The sequence below is a fragment of the Myxocyprinus asiaticus genome, chromosome 19 (genome assembly GCF_019703515.2).
Source record: "Myxocyprinus asiaticus isolate MX2 ecotype Aquarium Trade chromosome 19, UBuf_Myxa_2, whole genome shotgun sequence".
Taxonomy (NCBI): domain Eukaryota; kingdom Metazoa; phylum Chordata; class Actinopteri; order Cypriniformes; family Catostomidae; genus Myxocyprinus; species Myxocyprinus asiaticus.
The window spans coordinates 534,799-557,210 of NC_059362.1; the positions used below are offsets into that span (position 1 = coordinate 534,799).

The 22,412-nt window shown below is 43.1% G+C and overlaps 1 protein-coding gene across 1 annotated transcript; it reads left to right on the forward strand.

Annotated features, from left to right (window-relative positions):
- The first annotated feature begins 984 nt into the window (after positions 1–984).
- Positions 985–20,943, forward strand: LOC127410275 (G-protein coupled receptor family C group 6 member A-like). The gene is made up of 6 exons (XM_051645461.1): positions 985–1,187; positions 1,301–1,592; positions 3,770–4,525; positions 5,240–5,437; positions 6,139–6,256; positions 19,323–20,943. Exons 1-6 carry the CDS (start codon positions 985–987, stop codon positions 20,468–20,470), a joined length of 2,715 nt encoding a protein of 904 aa, XP_051501421.1. The 3' UTR covers positions 20,471–20,943.
- The last annotated feature ends 1,469 nt before the right edge of the window (positions 20,944–22,412 follow it).

Here is a 22,412-nt window from a genome sequence, read left to right on the forward strand (position 1 = left end):
GTTCCTCTACATTCTCCCTTTTTTAATGTTTTCTGTAGCTTATTGTGGTTTAAAAGAACTTGAAGAAAAAGAAAAAAAATCAATGTTTGAAATTTTCAACCCAGCATACACACTACTTAAACCACAATGGAGGTGACTCAAACTAAAATGACATTATTAAGTAGGAAAAACAAACACACATATTGCGGTTAAAAAGTCTGATTCAAAATCTAAAGTAAACCTGGAAACTGAATAACGTAAGAGTTAAAAAAAACATTTTGACAAAAACGAATGAGAAATATTTAATATTCCACACAATTTCTAGGTCACCAATCAAATAAGCAAATGAATTACTTTTGTACAAAAGGTCATATTTCATTACTTCCATTAAAGCACTCAATATGTTATGAAGCATTCAAAATCATGCTGGATTACATGGATCATCAGGTTTCGCCCAATTTTTCACTCAAACTGTTATGCTGATAGTATTGTTTGTAATGAAAAATAAACCGTATTAAATTATCAATGCAGAATAGAAGCATTTTCAAGAGTGGATTTAAATTTTTGAAACCTACTGACAAAATAACCTGTGCTTCATGTGGTAACATCAAAATTAACTGGTTTGATTAAAGTAAAAAAATATGATATATTTTACATTAAAACATGTTTTTTTTTTTTTTTTTTTTTTTTATAGATATGATTATGGGAGTGAACAGCTTCATTGAAAAACTTCAATGAAAATCATTCCTTAATATAATGCATTCCATTAAAGGGGACAACAATGTGGCGAAGCAGGTGAATTTCTCAGCTTTTCTGGTTTCTGGTTCCTCAAAACACTTGCAGGGAAATTCAACTGAAGTAGATTACAGTTAAGAATACTGGTGTTTTCTTGTCTAACGTTCAAAGACAACCTCCAAAGCCAGCCTTTAAACTCACGTCATTCAAAAAGCAGAACCAGGTGTACATAAATAGATAATCGCTCGTATTTTTCTGCACATTCTCAACATGAAGTCCCGTGCGTCTCGTCTTTGTGTTTGTGTGCTTGGAGTGATTGTGTGGATGGGGCTGTGGGTCCATTGCAACATTCCTGATTCCCTGTGTGGTGCCAACTTGCCTGGAGATGTTAACTATGCAATTTTGACTTCAATTCATTCAAAAGTAGTCAACCTTCACAAACGAACAAGTCCACACCCATTCACTTGTACTGAGTAAGTATGCACAAGACTTTTGTTCAAACATTACTAATGCAAAATCTTTATACTTACCAATACAAAAACAAAAAGTCTACTAATAAAACTGCTTTTCTTTCTCTCTTCACCAGCTTTGATCTGATCCCATTTCTGCAGTCTTTGGCTGCCATCCACACAATTGAAGAAATCAATAACTCTGAGTTTTTGCCGGGGATTAAACTCGGATATGAAGTGTGTGATCCTTGTGCATCTCCCACTAAAGCCATGCACTGTGTGGAAAATTTTTTGTCTATTAATGGATCTGTGCCAGTGCTTTCTGATTACTCTGATTTTCGTCCGTCAATGAAAGCGCTTTTGGGAGAAAGATACTCTGAGTTGTCTATCGCTGTTGCCAAGCTACTCAGCCTCTATATGTTTCCTCAGGTAAAATACCTCATTAAAATCAGCGTTTAAAATCACTCTCTGTAATATGACTAAGTTCAGTCATGAAACTCTACATGACACAAGCTGATAGGGCTTTTAAACTTGTAATCTATTAGCCAATCATCTTTTGCAAGGGTCTTCAAATTGCGGTGGTCCACAAATTATTGTATATTACGCGCCATACATAGGACAGTTACTCACACGCAAATGATGGCGAGAAAAAGGTCCCTCAACATGTTAATGTCCCTCGCACCTGCATGCCAAATCTTTCTCTTTCAGTTATCCTTCCGCATCACGAGCCGCTAGTGTGACACATATCAGTTTGGGTCACACAAGTAAACACATCTGCTTTGCGTTGTGCTGTGGTCATGTAAGATGACAGTCTTCAGATTTTTGTGTTATTAGTTGTCTTTTGCTTTCAAAACAGTGTTCTACTTGGCCTGTCTATCTTTCTATCTGCGTGCTTTACATCTATCTATCTATCTGTCTATCTTTTTGAAGGTGGGATGGCACAGTGATTAACGAAGAAAATTTAAAATGGCACTTCATGTCAAAAAGGTTGCAGAGCCCTGCTGTACATTATTTATTGATTATTTTAATGGCTATGCAATGTAAACTTCATGAAGTAAATACATACATTAATTTGGTACAGCAGAACGCAACGAGAGTTTTGTCTCTGTAACCCTCCTCCTCCTCAGCACGACCCATCTAGATCTGCGTCACGGGAATTGTATGACAGCGAAACTATTGCGAAATGGTCTACTAACCTCTCATATCCATTATAATACCTTAAAACTATTCAAAGAGTTGTCATGATTGAAATGCAGTTAAGAGTTAAAGGGGTGAATTCACAAAACAGCTGTGCCACTTTTGAACATGGTATAATCACTAACACACTCAGTCCAAACTGACCAGACATTATACACCGTATGCTGCTTTAGCACTTAAGTCATTGTTGTTCTTTTTAGCACAAGCACACCTCCTTTCGCTGTAAATGAGTATTATTAAATAATACACTTTATTCACAAAATTCGGTGCTATTTGCCTGGTGCAGTTATCATTGTGCTATTACCACCCACGGATAGCAGGCAGTAAATTGAATTTTATATAAAAAAAAAAAGAAATTGTGTTAATTTTCTATAATGGCAGCAGTAATTCATCATTTGATGGAGAAAATGTTAGGCAAGTATCCAGACAAGCAATGTATTTTTAAAAATGCATTTTAAAGAGTTCACGTGCCTAGATTAGAGTGGTGGAGCGATGCTCTTCAGTCCCAGTTAAGTATGCCAGATCGCCGTAGTCTGTTGCATTCTAGCAACATAGCACACAGAACTAGAGGTCTACATGGGCATTAAGTTGAAACCCAAATCCAGCCTGTACCCGAGACTGTATGACCCAACCTGTGCTGACAGGTATCGTCAAATTTAAACCCAAACCTGAAATCACTTCAAGCAAGTAAATTTGTTGCAATAGGCTGCATTATGTTTAATCATCGTAGGCAACATTCATAACAGTATCCTAATAATAGTTTTATCTAGGTTAGGTGGCCCCTCATCACACCAAAGTGAAAGGGAAAAAAACACTGGTTAACCGTTTAACAAGCGCTGAATCTTGGCTCTGTAAAGAACAATCTGGAATCATTTGTAACAGTGTATCAGTCACATGAAGTCTCCTTTGCAACCTTAACCTCGAATCTTCAAACCTATGCTACAAAAAGCTAGATGCAGCACAATAGATTAAACATAAAGCAAGTTCTTTTAACTTGTGAGAAGCTGAAAAAATAGCAAGATGCAGTGAAATGGTCAAAGACGTCCAACCAGCTCATGTTTACATAGAAAAACAATTGAAAAACTGCGTTTGGTCTGATCAGACCCTAACTCGTCTGTTCATTAATTACAAACCTAAAGTTATAATTAAAATTGACCGAACCCAGTCCAAAACTTAACGGTTTGTCAGGTCCCGTCGAGCCTGGGTCAGGTAGCAGACCTCTACTGAGAACTGACCTGCAAGATAGGGGTTTGCACCAGGCAAATTGTGTTCAGCAATTTTTGTCAGTGTGTTTGCCATTACCTGATCTGCATAATTCGTTTAGTTGATTCTTACTGAATTTTTCCTTAAACCTTATGGTTTGACCAACTTTGGAAATTAACTAATGCGGAAGATTTATCTGTCAACAGATAAGTTGTTCGTCATCTTCACCAGCCTTGAGTGACAAACTGCGTTATCCATCCTTCATGCGTGTGATTCCAAGCGATGTCTACCAAGCCCAGGCACTGGTCAAACTCATGGCCCATTTCTCGTGGGACTGGGTTGGTGTAGTGTATGGAGACGATGACTATGGCAGAGCAGCCTACCAAAGTTTCCTGCAGGAGGCAGGGAAAAAAGTATGTACCGCTTTTGAGGGTGTGGTACCACACTACTTGGACCACGTCGATATTGACAAGCACATCAAACATGTTGCTGACGGTATTCGAGCTTCATCTGCCAAAGTTGTACTGCTCATTCTAAAGCCACAGCTGGTTGAAAAGCTTTTCAAGGAGATGATTCAAAGCAACACGAGCAGAATCTGGATCGCAAGCGATGCTTGGTCCATGTTCCGCCCATTAACAAAGATGAAAGATATAAACCAAGTGGGTCCCATCTTTGGCTATTCCTTTTCCATGGGAAATATCCCAGGGTTTGAAGAGTACTTGAGAAACCTCAGGCCAACCCCAGGGGGAAGAAATGACTTCATAGAAGAGTACAAGCAGTTGAGACTCAACTGCTCCATCTCACCCTTAAATTGCAGCGTAGATGACTTGCTCTATGCTGTGGATCTGAGAGAGGCATATAGAGAGAGAGTGGCGATATACGCTATAGCTCATGGTATTAGGAAACTCCTTAAATGCAACGAGACCACCTGCTCTGAAGATATCAACTTCCCACCTTGGAAGGTGAGAAAATCTCAAGGGAAGATAACTTTTAATAAGCAAAATATGATAAAATATCATGTTCTGCTGTGTTTTTGTAATTGGGTAGTATATATGGTGCATAACGTGACCATGATTTATTTACTTTTTATCTACTGTACATCAAGATTTGAGAATACATTTTATTTAGATGTATAAGGAAATGTAAAAGATGACTCCATGTGTCATACAATTCAAATAGCGTTCCTCTCATGAAGTATGCAGGAGACATTTTAAATCAGATTAAACTATTTTGTATCAATACTTTTCTGATTGAATTAAATACAAATACTGTATATGTATTATCATTGTATTGCATACACATTTGTATTTTCTCATGCACTTAAGTCTAAATAGACGCACAACTACATAATTTCAGTAGTACACCCAAATGGCAGTAGTCAAATGCTGTTCATGTGTTGTACTTGCTACTATAGTTTACTTCCACATTGCTTCTTCAAATGTAAATCGAGTGTATACGCATATATGATACTGATAAGTCACCACCATTGTGCAGAAAATTGACTTATAAATAGTCTTTCATTTTGTATGAGGTCATAAAATTATATATTATAGTGTGTAGACAGTTTCACTGATGCAACAAACATTTGACATGAAAAATTGCATGAATAAATGCATAATACTTTAAATTCTGTAAGAAGTCTCAAGAACAGGTATGTTCTTTTTGCTTTTTTGCAGCTTGTGGAAAGTGTTCGCAGTGTGCATTTCACACTTGACGGCACAGCATATTCCTTTGACGAAAATGGCGACTTTACGGATGGTTATGACCTACTGATGTGGAAGAAAAATGATGTTGGACGAATGATTGAAGTTGTGGGAAAATTTCTCCTGAAAAAAGGAGAAGTGGAGATAAACAGTGAATTAAGAAATAACACAGTGAGTTCTGCTGTCTCAATTTCTACCTGTTCTATCCACCACCTCAACAAGAAAAAATAAATAATTGGCTCTCCTTCACTAATCATTGCATACTTACGTGCGCATGCCTGCAGTTAATAATTTACATAAAACACGCCCAAACCATCTCCTTAAAGGGCTGTCAACACAACCTCCGCTGTCTGCACTCTCTGCAAATGAATCTTTACACTTATTTAAGATGTGCTTTTACCTGAAAAAACATGAGCTTTGGGTAAAGCCAAATGTGCCACTCATTCAATTAATACTTTTTACACGGGTGCCTCTAGTGTTCATTTCACCAGGAAACTGTTGCAATATGTACAATGAGCCAAGTAAAAATCATTATGCAAAAATGTAGGCATAGTAACGTGATTCTATGAGACCAGGTCTGATCAGCTGCATTGTTATGTAGAATTTATCGCTGATCGAACTTTCTAAAATACGTTTTATGTAAGTGTGGTTTCAGTTGGTTTAAAATTTTCTCAGAAATTAAGAACAAGTTTAAGTGCAAACTTACTGATGAATCAAGATATCTGCGTGAAAACGTTTGTGCACGTTTAATGCACAAACATTTACATACAAACAGTTAATGAATGAGACCTAATGTCTATTGCTGAAATTTGCATTAGAGTATATCATTACAAACTATTTTGAGTAAATCACGCCTCTCTTTGATCCTCTAGATCCCTGTTTCCAGATGTTCAGAGACTTGCCTACCTGGCACAGTGAAGAATATTATAAATGACTCCTGCTGCTACAACTGCCACAAATGTAAAGAAGGAACATATTCTAATAAAGAGGGTAAATCAGAATTCATGCTCTGCCTATGTTTCACCTCTGCAAATTAAGGATGCATCAATATTTACGTTTTGGCCAATCAAGGACAGATTATGGTCCTGTAGGCCCTGGAGGTCCAGCCTTTTTAGCCCCTCTTTTCGCAGTTGTGAAATGTGATGTCCAAATAACAAGAAATGGCATCACAAATACAACAGTCACATTTGCGAGAAATAAAGCTGCACATTTGTTATATACATTAATTATGTAGCTCTATAATCTTAGTGTATGTCAACAATTGTCTCGTTTTGTATCCATTTTTATTCCTCCTAAAGAATTTAAGAGACAAAGTTGATACTGGAATGAAAGATAGTTGAGAACTCCTTTAGGTCTTATGAGCTATAAAAGTACTGAGTAATTACATTTTCTTCTGGGCTGGCACACATTCAAGTGCTGTTCATCCATCTGTACATCCATTTTATATCTGGAGGGCCCTGGGGCACTGGCCCCATTGGCCAGGGCCTTGTTTCCCGAAAAAGACTGATCTTTGAAGAGCATTTTCTACGTGTGAAGTTACGAACGTTCTTTCCTTATTAACATGCATTTACCGAACATGCATTTAATACGAACATGCAACAACGCACTTTAAGTGATTCTTAAGAGTCACTGTGTGTGTGTGAAGTGCTCAAATATGACCAAATAGTGTCGCTCATCATTGTAACTTCATTATAGCTTTGTGTGTAACTTTATACATACTTGTAATTTACCTAGCTGTTTAAAGTTGATTAACTACATAATTAAATATATGAATTTGTGCAGAACCATAAATAATATTTACATAATCACTGCTTTGTTCATCTGATGTGCATTTCCAATGTTTGGTTTTCACAAATTCATCTATGGTCTAGGTGTGAAGGGAAAGCAGCTGTCCACTCGGGCCCTCTGAATGGTCCAAGGCAATGACCAGGACATTGAGTAAATGTAATTAGATTACAGTAACTAAATACTTTGTAATCAGATTACACCTAACACTGGTTATCAGTCATAATGAAAATAAAAAGAATATATATTAGTATTGTCAGCAAGGAAGGATTATTTACCTTGTTTCCCATTAGCATCGTAAACCTAAGCAGATCGTAGAAACGTCTCGGTTACTGTCGTAACCTCCGTTCCCTGATGGAGGGAACAAGACGTTGTGTCGATGTAGTGACACTTGGGGTCGCCCTTGGGAGCCCCAAACACCTCTGATCTTTAAGAAAAGGCCAATGGGAATTGGCAAGTGGAATTTGCATGCCACTCCCCCAGACATACGGGTATAAAAGGAGCTGGCTTGCAACCACTCATTCAGGTTTTGTGCTGAGGAGCCGAGACAAGGTCCCGGCCATTTCAGCGGGTAGTTCAGTGTTGTGGCAGGAGAGACACTCCATCGGGGAACGGAGATTACGACAGTAACCGAGACTTTCCCCTTCTGTCACTCACTCGACGTTGTGTTGATGTAGTGATACTAGGGGTCCCTATACAAAACACCACGACTAACTTAACTGTGTTACATGGACTGCCGGTGCTCAAATGGAGCTCAAATGGAGCTTCCCGTAGGCCCCGAAGGACCACAGAGAGGTCCCATGAAGGGGTGAGATGCGATCTGGGGGGGTTTAACCTCCTAGCGCCTCTCAGGAACCTGACGATCAAGTCGTGCATCATGCATCGTGATGTGCCGATATAGCGGCTACATACACCTTCAAGGTGGAGGGGAACAGCCGCCCCTCCAGCCTCTCCTGCAGGAAGGAAAGTACTGATCTGACTGGGGGCATCTCTGGGGGTCTTCGCGTCGGGAAGAACACCACTTAGCGAACAGATGCCACTTCAGGGCATACAGGCGCCTCGTAGAGGGAGCCCTGGCCTAAGTGACTGTGTCTACCACTGCAGGTGCTATGCCACTTAGGTCTTCTGCATCCCGTCCAAGGGCCAGTCATGGAGGTTCCAGAGGTCTGGTCGCGGGTGCCAGATGGATCCCCGTCCCTGAGAAAAAAGTCCTTCCTCAGGGGAATCTGTGCCGAGTGGAGCCTCGGTCAGGGCATACCAGAGTGGGCAGTGGGAGGATTCCCGGGACGCGAACAGGTCCACCTGTGCTTGACCGAATTGATTCCAAATCAGCTGGACCACCTGGGGGTGGAGTCTCCACTCTCCCCTGAGCATGACCTGCCATGACAGCACGTTCGCTGTGCTGTTGAGGTTGCCCGGGATATGAGTGGCTCACAACAACTTGAGTCGCTGCTAACTCCAGAGGAGGAGATGGCGGGCGAGTTGCAACATGCGACAAGAGCACACACCGCCTTGGCAGTTGATGTATGCTACAGTTCAAATCAAATCACTTTTATTGTCACACAACCATATACACAAGTGCAATAGTGTGTGAAATTCTTGGGTGCAATTCCGAGCAACATAGTAGTCGTGACAGTGATGAGACATATACCAATTTACAATAATCATCAGATTTACACAACACAATTTAAAATCTAATATACACATAATTACACACAACACAATATACAAATAATAACATATAATGTACAGTATACAATACATACAATATAGAATACACATTATACAATAAAAATAGTATATATAATATATATAAAATATACAGTAGGTTGTTTTGTACTGTATTGACATTCAGGCTGTCGGTTGATAGTAAGTTGCCAGTGTGTTGTTAAGAGAGGATATAATTCAAGTTGCCGTATTGTTCATCCGGACCAACACATGCTTGCCCTGGATCAATGGCAAAAGCCTCCACAGGGCGAGCAATACTGCCAGCAACTCGAGGCAGTTGACGTGCCAACGCAGTTGCGGACAAGTCCAAGGACTGGCGGCTGCACGCCCATTGCACACGGTGCCCCAGCCATGCTTGGAGGCATCCGTCGTAACCACGACGCGCCTGGAGACCTGCTCTAGGGGAACCCCTGCCTGTAGAAACGGCAGGTCGGTCCAAGGGCTGAAAAGACGGTGGCAGACCGGCGTGACGAGCACGCGGCGTGCGCCGTGGTGCCATGCCCATCTCAGGACTCGAGTCTGAAGCCAGTGCTGAAGCGCTCTCATATGCATCAACCCAAGCAGCATGACCGGCGCTAAGGATGCCATATGCCCCAGGAGCCTCTGAAATAATTTCAGTGGGACCGAAGTTTTCCACCTGAACGCTCTCAGACAGTTCAGCACCGACTGTGCATGCTCGCTCGTGAGGTGCGCCATCAATGAGACTGAGTCTAACTCCATGCCGAGAAAAGAGATGCTCTGAACCGAGGAGAGCTTGCTCTTTTTCCAGTTGACCCGAAGCCCCAACCGGCTGAGGTGCCTGAGCACCAGGTCCCTGAGTGCAAACAACAAGTCCCGCAAGTAAGCTAGAATCAGCCAGTCGTCGAGATAGTTGAGGATGTGAATGCCCACTTCCCTTAACGGGGCAAGGGCAGCCTCTGCAACCTTCGTGAAGGCACGAGGTGACAGGGACAGACCGAATGGGAGGACCTTTTACTGGTACGCCCAGCCCTCAAAAGCAAATCGCAGCAAATCGAGGTAGAACCTAGACATTGAAGTATGCGTCCTTCAGGTCTACCGCCGCAAACTAATCTTGATGACGGACGATCGCCAAAATGCGTTTTTGCGTCAGCATCTTGAACGGGAGTCTGTACAAGGCCCAGTTCAGAACTCGTAGGTCCAAGATTGGCCGCTACCCACCGCCTTTTTTGGGTACGATGAAGTAGGGGCTGTAAAACCCCTTCCTCATCTCAGCTGGAGGAACAGGCTCTATCGCGTCCTTCTGTAGAAGGGGCGCGATCTCCGCGTGCAAGGCAGCGGCGTTCTCGATTCCTTGCTGCCCCCATTTCCCAGGCGGGCCTATTCGGCGACACCGTCGAGGACTTTGCTCAGCAGTTCTCGATGGTAGAGCAGTAGATGGATGCTAGCCGGCATATCCTGCCCCGGCGCGGCTCAAGATCCCGCACCCCGTCTACTCATCACCAAGGGCATCCCGCAGGAAGCAGACGCCACCTGTCTCATGGCCGCCCAGAACCCATGAAAGGCTTCAAAGCGCCCTTGAGACGGGCGACCCAGGGACAACGAAACCCGCTGCTCTGGAGCTGGTAAGCAGATCTTCAACTTTTTGTTACCTTTTGCATTTAATTGCGCTGCATGCCCAAGTGGCTGCAGTACTCAAGAGCTCAGCAAGAGTGGTTTCCTTGTTCCCTGGGTCACGTATCTGGTGTGTATGGCTGGCATCACGACCACCGTCCACCACTCCATTTGGCAGGTTGGCGCTCCAGCGGCGGTCTCCCGCCCCTGAGCACCCAGCTGTGGCAAAAATCCGCCCCCGATGTGACAGTCTCCACGGGTCACGAGGACAGGCCTCTTCCTCCCCCGTCCCAGGCTGTTCCGGGGGTGGTCACAAGGAGCCAGGTAAGTGCTTCGATGTCCTTAGACTCAGCACGGCCACGACGTGGTGTGGCACCTCAAGCTCCGCCCCACCGCGAGGCCCCACCTGCCGGTACATCTGATGACGTTTTCCCTTTGGTCCACCTTGCGCGGAACTTGGACGCATGGCTTGCGCCTTCCAATCCGTCATGAGGGCTGGTCCGGACCGTCCGACTCGGCTGCGCAATTCACTTCGCCGGGCATCCGCCCAGGTTCAGAGGTGTCCACTTCACCTTGGTGACAGACGAAAATGCTGTTACCTTTCGCGGAGATCGCTACCCTCCTACGGAAGGATGCGATAGAACCTGTCCCTCCAGCCGAGATGAAGAAAGGGTTTTACAGCCTCTACTTCATCGTACCGAAAAAAGGCGTTGGGTTGTGGCCAATCTTGGACTTGCGAGTACTGAACCGGTCTTTACACAGACTCCCGTTCAAGATGCTGACGCAAAGACGCATTCTCGCAAAGAGCGTCCAGCATCAAGATTGGTTCACGGCGGTAGACCCGAAGGATGCGTACTTTCATGTCTCGATCCTTCCTCGACACAGACCCTTCCTGCGGTTTGCGTTTGAGGGTCAGGCGTATCAGTACAAAGTCCTCCCTTTCGGCCTGTCCCTGTCTCCTCGCGTCTTTACGAAGATCGCAGAGGCTGCCCTTGCCCCGTTAAGGGAGGTGGGCATTTGCATTCTCAACTATCTCGATGACTGGCTAATCTTAGCTCACTCTCGAGACGTGTTATGCGCACACAGGGACCTGGTGCTCTCACACCTCAGCCGACTAGGGCTTCGGGTCAACTGGGAAAAGAGCAAGCTCCTCCCGGTTCAGAGCATCTCTTTTCTTGGTTTGGAGTTGGACTCTGTCTCCCTAACGGCACGCCTTACGAACGAGCATGCCCAGTTGGTGCTGGCCTGTTTGAAGCCGTTCAAACAGAAAACAGCGGTTCCACTGAAACGTTTTCAGAGGCTCCTGGGGCATATGGCATCCTCGGCGGTGGCCACCCCGCTCGGGTTGATGCATATGAGGCCGCTTCAGCACTGGTTCCAGACTCAAGTCCCAAGACGGGCATGGCGCCATGGGACTCACCGCGTGGCCATTACATCGGTCTGTCACCGTCTTTTCAGCCCTTGGACTGACCTCTTGTTTCTACGAGCAGGTGTTCCCCTAGAACTGGTCTCCAGGCAAGTTGTGGTCATGACAGACGCCTCCAAAACGGGCTGGGGTGCTGTTTGCAACGGGCACGCAGCCGCCGGCCTCTGGACGGGTCCGCGGCTGCGTTGGCACATCAACTGCCTCGAGTTACTGGCAATTCTGCTCGCCCTGCGGAGGTTCCGGCTGTTGATCCAGGGCAAGCACGTGCTAGTTCGGATGGACAGCGCGGCAGCGGTAGCATATGTCAACCGCCAAGGCGGTCTGCGCTCCCGCTGTATGTCACAACTCGCCCGCCGTCTCCTCCAACGGAGTCAGCAGCACCTCAAGTCACTGCGAGCCACTCACATCCTGGGCAACCTCAACACTACGCCGGACGTGCCGTCACAACAGGTTACCCTCAAGGGAGAGTGGAGACTCCACCTCCAGGTGGTCCAGCTGATTTGGAGTCTATTCGACAGGCACAGGTGCACCTGTTTGCCTGCCAAGAATCCTCCCCACTGCCCGCCTCGGCATAGACGCGCTGGCACACAGCTGGCCCCCTGGCATTCGTAAATATGCATTTCCCCCAGTGAGAGCCTGCTTGCACAGACCCTGTGCAAGGTCAGGGAGGACGAGGAGCAGGTCATCCTGGTAGCACCCTACTGGCCCGCTCAGACATGGTGCTCGGACTTCACACTCCTCGTGACAGCTCCCCCCCCGGCAAATTCCCCTGAGGAAGGACCTTCTTTCTCAGGGAAGGGGCACCATCCAGCACCCACGCCCAGACCTCTGGAATCTCCGTGTCTGGCCCCTGGATGGGACGCGGAAGACCTAAGCTGTCTCCCACCTGCGATGGTAGACACGATCACTCAGGCTAGGGCTCCCTCTATGAGGCGCCTGTATGCCTTTAAGTGGTGTCTGTTCCCTAAGTAGTGTTGCGCAGTCAGATCAGGGCTTTCCTTCCTGCAAGAGAGGTTGGAAGGGAGGCTGTCCCCTTCCACCTTGAAGGTGTACGTTGCTGCCATAGCAGCACACCACGACGCAGTCGACGGTAAGTCCTTAGGGAAGCACGACCTGATCATCAGGTTCCTAAGAGGCGCCAGGAGGCTGAATCCCTCCAGGCCGCGCCTCGTTCCCTCATCAGACCTCTGTAGTTCTTCAGAGTCTACAGAGAGCCCCCTCTGAGCCTTTGCAGTCAGCTGAGCTTAAGGCACTCTCTTTGAAGACTGCCCTCCTGACTGCGCTCACTTCCATCAAGAGGGTAGGTGACCTGCAAGCGTTCTCTGTCAGCGAAATGTGCCTGGAGTTCGGTCTAGGTTACTCTCACATGATCCTGAGACCCTGACCGGGCTATGTGCCCAATGTTCCCACCACCCCTTTAGGGACTAGGTGGTGAACCTGCAAGTGCTGCCCTAGGAGGAGGCAGACCCAGCCCTGTCATCGCTGTGTCTGGTGCATGCTTTACGCATCTATTTAGATCGCACACAGAGCTTTAGAATCTCTGAGCAGCTCTTTGTCTGCTTTTGGTGCACAGCGGAAAGGAAACGCTGTCTCCAAGCAGAGGATCGCCCACTGGCTCGTTGACGCCAAAACTATGGCATATCTCGCCCAAAACATGCCGCCCCTGGTAGGGCTACGAGCCCATTCTACCCGTGGTGTAGCGGCTTCTTGGGCCTTGGCCAGGGGTGCCTCTCTAACAGATATTTGCAGAGCAGCGGGCTGGGTTACACCCAACACCTTTGCAAGGTTCTACAACCTCCGGGTGGAACCGGTTTCATCCCAGGTAGTGGCACGCAACAAGCGGATAAGCCCGGGATAGCCGGCCGGGTGTATCGCTTGCACATAATGCCTTCCACCTCCTTTTGAGCTGAAGACGTGCGCTGTTAATTCCCAGTAGTGTTCACAAAATTTGTTCCCTGGTTGACTTCCTCCGAGCCCTGTGGCAGTCGAGTTTTCGGAGATACTTGCTGCCGGCCCAGTACACGCGCTAACTAAGAGCCCGGTTCTGGGGTAGGTGCTCCGCATGTGGCGGTTCCCTGTAAGGCTAACCCCATGTGATCTATATCTTCCGCTAATTCGTTTCCCTGCTGGCAAACTGCGTCTTGCTTGGGCAGAGCCCCTCTGCCCCAGTCTCCATGTTGTAGTAACTCCTTCCCCATTGGGCAGGATCTACCTTGAAGGCTCTCCACATGGTTGGAAAGACCATGTGACGTATTCTTCCACTTAAATATCCCCCCCTCTCTTGGGGTGAGGTGTGGTCTCCGCGGTGTCCTCCCCTTGGGAGGGACACCCCCAGACTAGACCTGGCGGCCCAGTCGGATAATCCCCCTTCTTTTTTAGGGAGTGGGAAAAAGAGAAGGGGAGAAGAGGCCATGACTGGGTTAAGCCTGTCTCTTCTCTTTGGGTAGTCGACTTGTCCCCAAAAAGGGCCGTTCGACACTCATAACTGTGTTGGGGGAGGTTACGTGTCGACCTGGTGTGCTGGCTATGAGGCACATAGCAAGTCTGCCCACCACACACCTCCAGTTCACGTAACACAGTTCAGCCTTGTGGCGTTTTGTATAGGGAACCCTAGTGTCACTACATCAACACCAACGTCGAGTGAGTGACAGATAGGGAACGTCATGGTTACTGGTGTAACCTCCGTTCCCTGATGGAGGGAATGAGACATTGGTCCCTCCTGCCACAACGCTGAACTACCCGCTGAAATGGCTGGACCTTATATCGGCTCCTCAGCGTAAAACCTGAATGAGTGGTTGCATACCAGCTCCTTTTTATACCCGTATGTCCGGGGGAGTGGCATGCAAATACCACTCGCCAATTTTCATTGGCCTTTTATCAAAGACCAGAGGTGTCTCGGGCTCCCAAGAGTGACCCCTAGTGTCACTACATCGACACCAACGTCTCGTTCCCTCCATCAGGGAACGGAGGTTACACCAGTAACCATGATGTTTTCTCCATTGCCAGCGGACAAAGACCCCTGGCCCCAGCTGCAGGAATGCAGTTTTGGCAATCTAATGGACAAAGTTTCCCCCGATCTGCCTCCCTTCTTTGACTCTGCTGATTTGGCAGGGGACAGGGAACGGGAGGATAATTATGATGGTGATCGCCTTTTGGAGGCCTATGGCGAGGACAATGAGGATGATGCTATTCTCATTGGATGTGTCTCCCTCTCCTGTCCAGGGAGAGCTAGACCTGACTGAAATGTGCAGACGGGCGGCAGCCAAACTCTCCATCGTCTGGCCATCACAGCAGGCAGGCTAGAGTACAGAGAGAGATCTGTATGATGGTAAACAGCTGCCATTACATGCTGCCCCAGTCAAACAACTGATTTCTGACATCCCAGCATGCATCCCAGCGAACGTCGCAGAGATGCGACGTTTTTGGGCTGAGCCGTTTTCTCATAGATTTCCTGTTTAAGGTTGTCTAGGCTGGATGTGCATGAGATGGAGACTCTGGGGATGTCCAGCCCCCTTTGGTCGAGGCATCAGTAGCGAATCACCTCCACCCCGATCGTCGGGCAGCATTTTCGTCCGCTCCCCCTTCATTGCTGGGACGGATGGAGAGATTGTCGGCCTCCATTTATCAGAAGATCTACCGATCTTCAGCCTTAGCTGTAAGGGCTCTTAACGCCACTTCACTCCTCACAGCATATCAGGCCGAGCTGATGGAGGAGATGGGGCGGCAAATTGATGCTCCAGATCTCAATCTGTGCACGTCTAGAGGAGCTGTCCAGAGCTGCTGCCTCAGCATGAGCGAATGGGCTCTCTGGCTAGGTTTGTCGGGCTTATCTAAGAGAGAGAACACAGACTTCCTGGAGACCCCCGTGGAACCGAAAGCCCTTTTCGGGGCTACGGTATCTACAATGCAGCAGCAGTGCGATTTAAGGAAGAAAGATGAGGAGGCGTTTGAAACTTGCCTTCTCCGAAAATTCACTGCTCGAGCTCTGCAGCCGGCATGTTTTGGGTTCCCAACCCATTTTAGAGGTGGGCAATCTGGATTTAGGACCCGCACCAAAACATTTGTGCAGCTGCGAGTTGGGCATCGCCTCACACTTTTGTCCGATTTTATAGACTGGATGTTACAGAGCCATCGTTGGCTCATTCAGTCCTTGGTGTGGGTAGTCAATCTGCTAACGTGTAAAAAAAAAACACATCCACAAAACAGCAATTACACAGTGAAAGCAAATTTGAATGTGTGGGTGTACATTGGACGCTACAAGTCGGCTGACTGGTCTACTTCGGACAATATATCAGCAATACAGGAGTTGGCTATATCCAATTGTGAGATACCAAACGAATGTTAGAAAAAGAATTTAGATTACTCACGTAGCCCCTGTTCTCTGATAACAAGAGTGAGGTATCTCACCACACTTCCCTCCTTGCAGTTGCAAGGAGAAGAGATATATGGAGAATGAAGAAGAGACCTGTACTTCACTCCTGTTATCAGAGAACCGGGGTTACATGAGTAACCTAAAGTTACGATGCCTTTTGGGAACCGCCCCTAATTCTAAGATGATTTGTATGATCTTTTCTATGATCTACTTAGGCCACATCCACACTAATACGTTTTCATTAAAAAAAAACATAAATTTTTCTATGTTTTGGTCTTCTGTCCACACTGAGATGGCTTTATATCCAGCGAAAACTGAACTTTTCAAAAACGCTCTCCCAAGTGGATACATTTTAACCCGACACCTTTGCATTGTACTGTGGACAGGGAAAATGCAGATATTTGAAAACGATGAGGTATTTGTTGTCATGAATAATATCATAATCTTTTAATAAAACAACCCGGCCCCACCCTCCTCCATGCCATAGTCATGTGATCCATTCAACCCAAAATCAAGATGACAACCCACATTGTAGTGGTGTTGTTCTGTCTGCTGTCCACTTAAGATAGCTTTGTTAAAGATAAATATTACTTCACATTGCACTCCTTCAAAGGGGACAGAAGTTTACTCGTAATTGCTGTCCGGTGATGGAAAATGAGGACTAGTGTTGTCAAAAGTACTGGTACATCGGGACCAAGTCGATACTAAAATAAAAAAGATATAATGATACCAGTGTTTCTGCAGCACCGGTAGTACCGAGCACAGACTCAATCTCAATCTGGTACGAGCGCACAGTACGACTGACACACGACTGCTTTAAAATGCACATTTTGAGCGCATGCTCTGTTACTGCTTACACTGAAATGGACAATTCATAAAATTAAAATTGTGACATGTCCTAGTGTGATTTATTAAACCGCTGAAGGCTGCAATCTTAGTGTGGATGAGCTGCATACTTTAAATGAATGTATAAATCCAAGCGCTCATACACTGGAAAATCCTCAGACATTGAGAATCATTCACGTTGTATCAGATGGCAGAGCAGAGCACTAAACTACTGTTAACCACGTAGCACATTTAAACTGTATATTTATATAATTTAATCACAGCACTTGCACTCAACTCAACTTTATTTATATCGCATTTAAAACAACAGAGTTGACCAAAGTGTGTCACAGTAATACAATTTAAAACATAACATTTCAAAAATTACCACATACACAAACACTAGTAATCTAAAATACAAATACTCCAAAACTGTGTCCTACATTTCATTTGTCAAGACTCAAAGGCCAGTGTAAAGAGATGAAATTTCAGACCTGACTTAAATGTGTCACAAACTGTTTATCCGGAAAGTGAAGATTCCAGCAAAAAATACACATCATAATAAAAGCACATTTCAAAATATAAGCTGGAGCCCTGAAATTGGAGAAATTGTGACAGAAATATATTTCAAATGTATAGTAAAATGTAATATTCACTGTAATGATAATAATAATAATGAAGCAATATATCACAAGCAAGAATGCTGTTGAATAAAAGTTTGTCAAAAAATGCAATGACATGTTGAAAAGTTATATTTTCAATTATTAATTTTTTTAAGTTTTAAGAATTAATTGATTAGCCACCATTTTGATGATGAAATTAAATTAAACTAAAACATGAAGTTCTGGAAAATAATAATAATAACAAAAAGGAAAACATGATTTGGTAAAGAATAAAACAGATTTCAGTAGGGCGTTACTTAAAAACACTTAAGCAATGCAATCTTGATTGAGAAACACTTGAAGGAAACATGGATTTTTTTTTCATTTATTATTTACATTGAAAAGTAACTTTTAAATAGGCTAAACAGGTGTGTTCAATAGCACATTGTCATATTAGCATATTTAAAAACGAATGGTAACGAAATTGATACCGAGAACTGTGAAATTTCACGGTATCGGTACTGACTACTGAAATTTTGGTACCGTGACAACACTAACAGGAACAATTGTGTTTCAGACCGTACATGGAAATGACGCAGGGCCACGCTTGTTATGTTTTTTCCGCATGTGCAGTAAGGAGAATTAAGTGTTTTCAGAAGTTTCGGTGTAGACTTATGAAAAATGTTTGAAATGGCAGTGTGGACGGAGAACATTTTGAAAACGAAAGCGCCGTTTTCAAATTTACCCGGATGAATGTGGATGTAGCCTTTGGCTCACTATGTTTTTGGGAAACAAGGTCCATAATCCATCTTTGCTTAAAATGCCAATACTATATATATATATATATATATATATATATATAGTTTTATTTACATTATAACTGATAACCAGTGTTGGGTGTTATCTGATTACAAAGTACAGTATTTAGTTACTGTAATCAAATTGCTTTTATGTCAAAAATTTAATTCTAGTACAGTTCCTGACTTTCATTTAAGCCAATTACTTTTAAGAATTTCACTTGGATTACACATATTTCTAAAACAGTATTATGAATAATTTAAAACTAGTTTGTACGTCTATTTGAGTTACTGCGACAGCCGAAGAGTAAGTCACTGTAAGGGAGAAACGAGTCTGTGATTTGTGTAAGACAATAAACAAAGGAGGAAATATAGATATTATTTAGAATTTTCAGTAAAGTGTTTTAGAAAGTAACTTAAAAGTAAAAATAATAATTATTGTGATTAAATAATCAGTAAAGTAATCTTATTACAATTTGATGGAAGTAATTAGCAATTTGTAGAATTACTTTTTGGAGTAACTTTCCCAACACTGCTGATTTTATGAAAATGAAAAACATTCACACTAAGTAAAGTCACATGCTTCAAGTGAAATCAGACATCAAAACATTCTAATGTACAGTGGAAAAGATGGATAAGAGTTAGCACTTTTGCAACCATAGAATAGACAGAGTTTACAGTTTGAATTGGGGGAAAAACGTAAGGGTTTATTTAGCTAAAATGATCAGCTGTCTGAACAATATCTCGCTCATTACACAGCTTTTTACCAAATAAAACTATAAATGGACATGAAATATTGATCTGAACTGAAATACAATACAAGAGGCATGACAATTACACATTGGTCTAATAAAAACCCTCAGTTATGGCCAAGATGGATATGATCATGGTTATATCATGTATTCCTATTGTGAAAATCTGATGTCTGTTTGTGTCTTTCCTCTTACAGATGAAACCGAATGTCAAAACTGTCCTGAAGAAAAGTGGTCTCTTGAAGGAAGCAGCACATGCCTAGACTTCCAGGAGAGATTTCTAATTTGGTCCGAGAGTTATCCAATAGCTCTGTTAGCAGCAACAGCAATAGGCATGATTCTAGTGTTCACTTCGTTTATCATTTTCTGTGTGCACAGAAACACAATTGTAATCAAAAATGCTGATTTTAAAATGTCTTTCTTTATGCTACTAGGACTGATGGTTAGCTTTGTGAGTGTAATTATGTTTATTGACAGGCCAAACGTGCATCTGTGTAGGGCACAGCAGGCTGTCTACAGTCTTGGTTTCACCATGTGTGTTTCATGCATCCTTGTTAAAGCTTACCGCACTTTCCTGGTTTTCATGGCTTTTGATCCGAACAGGCAGCTTCAGCTCAGAAAACTCTACAAGCCTCTTATCAATTTGGCCCTGCTTACCTCTGGTCAAGGAGTGATCCTGTTGTTCTGGATGATCTTCAAGTCCCCCAAAGTGAATCCAAAATGGCCTGGAAGTGGCTTGGTAAAATACATTCTCTGTGACGAGGGTTCTATACTCGGTTTTGCCGTCATGCATGGTTACATAGCTCTGTTGGCCTTCATATGTTTCTTCCTTGCTTTCAAGGGTAGAAAAGTGCCGCATGATTTTAACGACACTGGGGTCATAATCTTCAGCATGCTGATTCACCTGTTTGTCTGGCTGTGCTTTATCCCCATTTACATTAATAAGGACATGACCGAACAGAGGCCCATTGTGCAGGCTTCAGCTATCCTGGCCTCCAACTATGGCATAATCTTATGTCATTTTGTTCCAAAGTGCTACATAGTTCTCTGGGAATTGTCGGAGAACTCAAGGGCATCAGTCCTGCGGAGGTTGAATAGGCGCATTAGGGATGACACGGCCAATGCGAACATAACCGTATTGCATGAATCGGGTCGAATAACTCCAGACTCTGGTATCATCTGCCATGGCATAGGTTCAGTAGAATCTGTTGTAGAGATAAGCGCCATCTCTAAAAATGTTTCTAGTACTATAAGGACTGTGAATATGTTAAATGAGGACAGAAGCAGTGCTACTTCAACAGAGTCCAGCCATGACCTGGTGAGACAAAGACATATCACAAAATAATTTATGGAGTCTGAATCCACCTGTGAAAATGTTGCCATATTTTTAAATCAAATGTTTTTTCATCATTACTAATTGTATAATTAGCATAACAATTTGTGGGAAAAGTTGAACATGAATTTAATAAGGCATGGACAAAACCTGATGATCATTATCTCCAGCACCTTTTGTATAAAGGAATTAACATGGTAAATGTTACATGTTTGCTTATTTGATAAGTGACCAAATGCAGAATGTAAATATTTCTCATTCATGTCATTATGGTGGTTGAGGAGTTTCCCCCTTTACTATGTAAAGTGCTTTTCTAGGCAATCAAATATATTTAAATGTAACGAATTATTGAATTATTATTATTATAATGTTTCTTTTGTTTTGCAATTTTAAAATGGTTCTGTATAATTCCAGGTTTGAATTAGATTTTTATTGTGCAGTCAGACTTTTGTACTCTGCTATTGTACCTCACCATAATAATAAATAGCAACCTTCATTACATTGACTGGATTTTCATCTTCCTTACATTGTAAGTGAACTATGTGTAATACTGTATATCAGGAGTTTTCAATTGGCTAGTCATCAACCAAATATGGGTTGCAGGTTTGTTCTGATAGGGTTGTGGACAGCAAAAAAAAAAAACACAAAATAGCACTATTAAAATTAGAGCTGGTGAAATTAACGCGTTATTAATTATGCTAAATTAATGCGATTAATTTAAAATGTTTAATGCTATTTTTATTTTTTTATGCAATTAAGGCATTTACAAATTTGACATTAGATTCTGAGATTTTATTCGGCTCTGGGTGAGTTCTGAACACTGGTTGGAATAGAGCGGAAGCTCTGCGATGTGTCCGGGGTCAGTTACACTCATACACAAAACAGGGGAAAGGACTTCTTATAAAACAAACCCAGATGGGACTAGGGCCAAAAATCATGTACTTTGCAGCCTTTATAAAGCAGAATTTAATTACAACAGAAGCACGTCAAATCTTAACTGTCACCTAAAAGCCAAGCATACATTAAATGGCACTGATGAGGGACTGCTCTGGCCAGTTAGCTTGTTGGAATTCTCCCAGTTCAAATAATTTCACATTTTCACGTTTAGCCGCTGGTCTTACGAAGCCTCAATGATTACCGGAAAATTCGGATGAAGTATCGTTACGTGATCAGAAGCAGTAAGAGTACTATGCGTGTAATGGCATTCCTAACACAGCAGTTCTCTGCAGCGTTTGTTATATGGAGTTCAGACTTCTGTTTCTTGAATTGGTGCTATTTTATATCTTCATACTGTGGAAGGCTTTGTTTGGAAAATGTTCATAAAAAATATGTGACATTATTGTCATATATTGTTTTGTTTTCTTTCCAGAGAAGGAACTATATGAACTAGACAGGAAAATAAATATATAATTTTCAAAAACTGCTTGATTAACTACGAAAAATCATATAATTAACAATACTAAATAAAAGGCATCAAACCATATAATCATGCATAGATTTGGACAACAAAATGAATAGGCTTATCAGCTGTTAAAAGTGAGGACAAAACGCTTCCAAAATATTTTGTTGTTGCTATCAAAGTTTGTATATCCAATCAAACTGTATTTTGGCACAATTTCCTCTGTCACTTTCAGTAAGCCAAATTAGACTGATGTCAACATGGACAGGTTGTGTGTCCTCATCCTCGAAAACCATGAATAACATGATGCAAGTTAAAAAACAAAATAAAACCATAACTTTTATTTTATATATCATCGTATTTAACACGTCATGTAAATATATATATATATATATATATATATATATATATATATATATATATATATATATATATATTTTTTTTTTTTTTTTAAATGTTTTATAATTTTATTAGGGCTATTTCAGTGTTTGGAATATGTTTCAAAGGGGCATTTTTGTTTACTTTTGTAAAATTTTGGCACTGTTTTGGGTTGCC

Coding starts and splice junctions, on each gene's coding strand:
- LOC127410275 (XM_051645461.1), top strand. CDS start 985: ATGAAGTCCCGTGCGTCTCGTCTTTGTGTTTGTGTGCTTGGAGTGATT. Junction 1,188..1,300: donor CACCCATTCACTTGTACTGA/GTAAGTATGCAC, acceptor TCTCTTCACCAG/CTTTGATCTGATCCCATTTC. Junction 4,526..5,239: donor TCAACTTCCCACCTTGGAAG/GTGAGAAAATCT, acceptor GCTTTTTTGCAG/CTTGTGGAAAGTGTTCGCAG.